This window comes from Triticum urartu, chromosome 3, assembly GCF_003073215.2.
Source record: "Triticum urartu cultivar G1812 chromosome 3, Tu2.1, whole genome shotgun sequence".
NCBI lineage: Eukaryota > Viridiplantae > Streptophyta > Magnoliopsida > Poales > Poaceae > Triticum > Triticum urartu.
In genome coordinates this window covers 181,146,910-181,152,286 of record NC_053024.1, presented here as the reverse complement: position 1 = coordinate 181,152,286, position 5,377 = coordinate 181,146,910, and the positions used below count along the sequence as shown (strand labels likewise).

At 48.4% G+C, this 5,377-nt stretch overlaps 1 protein-coding gene across 1 annotated transcript; it reads right to left on the bottom strand.

Annotated features, from left to right (window-relative positions):
- Window positions 1-2,703: 2,703 nt before the first annotated feature.
- On the bottom strand, window positions 2,704-3,998 carry LOC125543502 (transcription factor bHLH150-like). Its single transcript, XM_048706873.1, has one exon. The coding sequence runs from the start codon at window positions 3,614-3,616 to the stop codon at window positions 2,939-2,941; it is 678 nt and encodes a 225-aa protein (XP_048562830.1). The 5' UTR covers window positions 3,617-3,998; the 3' UTR covers window positions 2,704-2,938.
- Between the last annotated feature and the right edge of the window lie 1,379 nt (window positions 3,999-5,377).

Here is a 5,377-nt window from a genome sequence, read left to right as displayed (position 1 = left end):
GGCCTGTTTACAGTGAAATCTGCCTATAACATGCTCGTAGCAACGAAGCAACGAAGAGAAGCTTGGTTGGAGGGAACCGCGGGCCCCTCGAGCTCAAACGCAGAGAAGAACAGTTGGAGAAGATTGTGGAAGACGAGTGTTCCGGCTAAAGTGAGGATGTTCTTGTGGCGCCTGTCCAGACACTCGCTACCAACGAATGATGTACGCATGCATCGCCACATGACAGATTCAGCCAGCTGTGGGCTTTGTGGATCGCCTGACTCATGGCGGCACTCTCTTATCGAATGCACCGCTTCCAGGTGCACTTGGGCTCTCAGCGACAGTGATCTTGTGCAGCAAATTACGGAAATCATTGAACCCTCTGCCAAGCAATGGATGTTTACCCTTATAGAAACTCTGTCGCAGCAGAAATTCACGTTGCTTGTGGTCACTATGTGGGCTATTTGGTCGGCATGGCGAAAGGCGATACATGAAGGTATTTTCCAGAACCCTCAATCCACACATGCATTTGTAAACAGGTATATATCAGGTTTGGAAATAGTTGGCGCTAGCAACCCGCGGGCCGCCCAGGGACCGGTATTGCATGTGACGCCTGCTGCTAGACCAAAGGCTCCTCCAATGGGATATGCAAAAATTCATGTGGACGCAGGAGTCAGGTTCGAGCGAGGAGGCGCCGCTGCTGCTATCTGCAGAGATGACCAAGGGGTCTATCTTGGAAGTTCAGCACTCGTTATTTATGGTGTATGCGATCCTACTGCTTTGGAGGCAATCGCTTGCCGGGAGGCCTTAGCCTTGGCAGAGGACCTCAACTTGCAACAATTTATCATAGCCTCAGATTGCAAAGAAGTTGTCTCGGACATTCAGAAGGGGACCGGAGGCCGATATAGTTCCATCATTAGCGAAATAAAACTCAGTGCTTCTACGTTTAATTGTAATTTCATTTGGGAGGGTCGTGCCGTAAACTATGAGGCACATAGATTAGCTAAATTTGCTCTTTCGCAGGGTTCGGGACGCCATTTATGGCTTGGAAACCCCCATGACCTTTCATGTATCCTACTTCATGTGGATTTCGGTGATGAATAAATTGATTTTCACCCCTCAAAAAAAATTTGCGGGGAGGAATGAGGCTATACTAGCTGTCCACGGATGCTTAAATCCGCCTAAAGTAAGCTAATCACTACTGCTATAATAATTGTGCGGATGCAGACTTTGCGGACATGTGTGCCTACATCCCCTAGCGGGGTTACCTCTCCGGGGAAGTATTTGGTGCACCCATATATATGGTGCTACCGGTGGACGCAACACCCATTAATGTTTTTAAAATTTTCAAAAAAAGAAAAATATACGGATAACACTAACTTCTAACATGTCACAAAAATCGGAGCAAAATTCATAACAAACGTTGAGAAAGAAAACGGGCAAATTCGGCACTGGATAGTGTCTAATATAATCAGGGCTTCAAATTTGGCCCATTATCACTATTGACAACAATTTTGTCAGTTTTGTTTGCATGCCATGTTTCGATTTTTTATTTGAATTTTTATGACATCGTATATTCCTTTTTTTAGTTGTGACATCATATTTTTTTCATGTCGTGTCTATGTGCTAATTTATTTTCAGTTTTTTTTAAACATATTTACATTGTATTTTGCCGTCCGGTGCATCGGTAGCATCATAAAGATGGGTGGATACTTTCCCTTTCCTCTCCACCTGCAATCTCTAATTGTAACATCGAGTTCTTCCGAGTTAAAAGAAAAACATCGAGATCCATATTTCTTTACGGAGTTTACGGAGGAAGTAACACGGGAGTGAGTCCTCGCGGTGATTGTTTCTATTTTTTGTGAAGACGTCTTGGAGGAGTATTTTAAGGTTGGGCACACGAAAGGAAAGGATCATAAAATACAATTGTACCCAGCATGGAAATTGGAAAGGCTGTGTTTATATGACTGATGAAACATCTGTTGCAAACAACTGATAAGGGGCTCGCCGAGTTTCAGCTTAGCCAACCAAATTCCCCATCCTCCACATGTCAAAAACATTTCGCGATCTTCATTGAAAGAGTGAAAAGAAGGAGAACAGAGAGGATGACGACGACTCAGATCGCTGTCCCCCTCGAGCTCTCTGCAGGGGAACATTTTCACGTGCATAAATGCAGCCCAGAAAATTTGCCGCAGAAGGCCCAGTGCTGCAGCACTAGTAGTACTGCGCAGCAGTACGTAACACATTTCTGGCAGCAAATAATACCCGCCCGCCCATCGGATCAGAGAAACCGGCGTCAGGCCGGGACTGCGCCCAGAGCAGAAAGAACCAGCCAGCGGAATCTTTCTGCTCACGCCTTGTCTGATCTTTGTTAGCGTTATAGTTAGTTTAAGCGCGGTGGTTGACGACATCGATGGTTTACGAGCCGAGCCACTTGCAAATTCTCTTGTCTCTGTCCATCAGATCGAATTCGGATTTCTGTTCTCCCTCGCGAGCAGAAATTGCCGCCTCGAGGAATCCCATCGAATGCAGCTCGAGGAAGCCATGAAATCAGACGGTTAGCATTGCACTTATACAAGAAACAAAACTCCTAATTCACCGTGGCACAGCCAAACAAAAGCATAATCCAATTCCAATCCAATCCAATCCGCAGGAGACAGACAGGCACAGGAATCCCCCCGTCTTGTTTCAGGAGGAGGAAGAACATTTCAAGAACACAGGAGAGGAGCAGAGCAGCATTACTTATACAAGTAGTAGCATCAAGAATTTACAAATCAGCAGCAGCAGCAGCAGCAGCAGCAATCATCATCATCGGAATCACAATACCCTCCTGGAATCCCAGGACCCCCTCTCGCGGTAACAATCCATCCGTCCATCCATCCAGTAATCAATCGCCCTTATTTCCCCGAGCCATCGTGTCATCAATCTCCCTCTCGGAGGCGAGGCGAGGCTCAGACCCTCACCTCTCCATCTCGGCCTCGTCGGCGGCGGCGGCGGCCGGCGGGGGAGGCGAGGACAGCTGGGCCGCCGCGAGCGCGTCGGCGAGCGCGCGCATGGCCTTGACCTGCATCTCCAGCGCGGCCACGTAGTCGGCCGTCTCCTCGAGCAGGTCGGGGGCCTGCAGCTTCCGGCACCCGGGGACGAGCCGGCCCAGCACGCGGAGCCGGTCCTTCACCTTCTTTTCCTTGAGCAACGGCGGTTCGCTGGCGGAAGCGGCGGCCGCGGCCTTGGACGCCGCGGCGGCGGCGCGCGCCTGCGGGCGGCGGTGGCGGCGGATCTTCCCGCCGGCCTTGACGAGCACGCGGCGGCGGCAGGACGCGGCGCCGGCCAGCAGGATGGCGCGGCTCCAGCGCGACTGCCCGCGCGCCGTGAGCGCCAGCGCCGAGTCGGCGGCGGCCTTGACGGCGCGCGGCTGCGGGGACGAGGCGGCGCCCGACCGCGTGGCCCGGAGCGCGTCCAGCAGGCGCCGGCCGTAGATCCGCTCCTGCGTGCCGCTCCGCCACCTGGTCTGCGGCGGCCCCGCGGCCCCCGGCGCGGCGGCCCCGCCCGGTTTCCCCCGCCGCTTGGCCCCGCCCATCCGGACCCCCGCCGCGGCGGCGGAGGAGGAGGACGAGGAGGACCCGCCTATAGAGATCATGGCCGCGCACCGCACCTCGATCGAGCAATCAGTCGGCGGGTGGCGTGAGGAAGTGACTCAGCGCAGCGGGGGATGGGGCGGCTTAAAGGTGGGTGGGAGAAAGAGGATGGTGGTGGTGGTGGTGGAGATGGTGGGAGTATGAAGAAGAAAGGGGGAGGGAGGAGAGATTAGCTTTCCGTCGCGGGGGTGGGCGTACTTATTTGGTGGTGCGGTGGAGGTGATTAGCGAGTGGATTAGACATTGGAGCCAAGGAGGAGTAGTGCGGTGCGGTGAGGGGAGGTGGTGCGGGTGTTGGCTGCTCGTTCGTCGCCGCGCCTTTGTTTGGTGTGGAATTTGGCGCTGTAGCGTGGCCTCCGCGCTGCTCGCTCGCTCGATCGCTATGGTAGGCAGGGGTCGTTATTGAGTGCGCGCTTTCTTATTTCCCTTTTGTTTATACTCCTTTTTTCTGCGAATGTGCCATGGTATTAGTGCTTCGCAACGTTCTAGTTAAAGCCTTTTGATCTGGCGAAATGTGGAAGATACGTCTTTTAAAAAAAAATGCGGGAATAAGCCCTCTGTTGTTATTTACTTCGCATATTAGCTTTGACTGAGGTCAAATCGTATGAGTTTGACCATGTTAATTACAAAGGGGCAAAATTTGCCTCCAAGTTTACCAAAGATGCTTAATCGATTGAGGATCTTTAAGTCTCATTCGAGCAAGCTTAGTCACATTGATCTCATGGTTCTTTTTTCTTTAAAAAATTTATTTAACTTTTTTTTTGCCTTAGAGATGTTGAACTAAACCCTTAAAATAGTGGGATGGCGGAATTGATAGATTTAGTTTGAGAAATCAACATATAAAATAGTATGTTTCGACCCCTGAATTGTCGTTCTCGACCGAATTGAACTCTGAGCTTCGAAGTTATCTATATAAAACTTTGAACTTCTTAGCATTGTTTTTGAAGTGAAATTTGAACCAATCCTGAAAAGCAGATTTGCATTTGGATTTTTTTGCATAACATAAATGTAGTGAATGCCCTAAAATGACGATGGCAAAAGATGTTACAATGTAAAATATTTATGTCCTATGCAAAAATAACAAGAAAAACATTTATCTCTTGTGTTATGCATGGAACACAAGTGACCTAATTACTTGATATTTTTTTGTTTTATGTAATTTTTTGACGATATTTTCAAAACCTCAAAAGGTAAAACCAGCAAGCACTGCACCTTTAAAAATTACTGAACAAGTACATTAAGAATTAGGAGTCTGGTGGTGATACCAAATTTAAACATGCAAAAAAATCATCTAGTATGGTAGCTTTTCTATTTTATGGAAAGGTGAAACAAAATAGATTTATCTCTTATGATTTATGCCCATAACAAAAATGGTCATTGTTACGAAGTTTTTCATGTTATAGCCTCCTAGGATTGCTTACTATCTATATTTCCTCACATTTTTCTGAAAACCCTGAAATGTGCAACTGCCTCTTAAAACCCGCCCAACGTTAAAGTTAAGAAATTGTAGGAAATTTACAATCTAATATAGATAGTTTCATAGTTTATGTTCATACCATATGTAAGTGCATCTAGTGCTCCCTAGTGGGCTTTAGATGATTAATGACTAAAGCGATTAAGGAACTATGAATGCTCGTGTCTTCATACTTGTGGCTCAGTCTCTCCAACCCAGACGTAGAATTGTGCCGGCAACTTGAACCGGCGTAAGCTAGCAAACTATGTGTCTTCACCGAGCAAAACCGATTTCAGTTTGTTCACTCATTT

Excerpts from the sequence above, each read along its gene's own strand:
- LOC125543502 (XM_048706873.1), bottom strand. The coding sequence starts at position 3,616 with ATGATCTCTATAGGCGGGTCCTCCTCGTCCTCCTCCTCCGCCGCCGCG.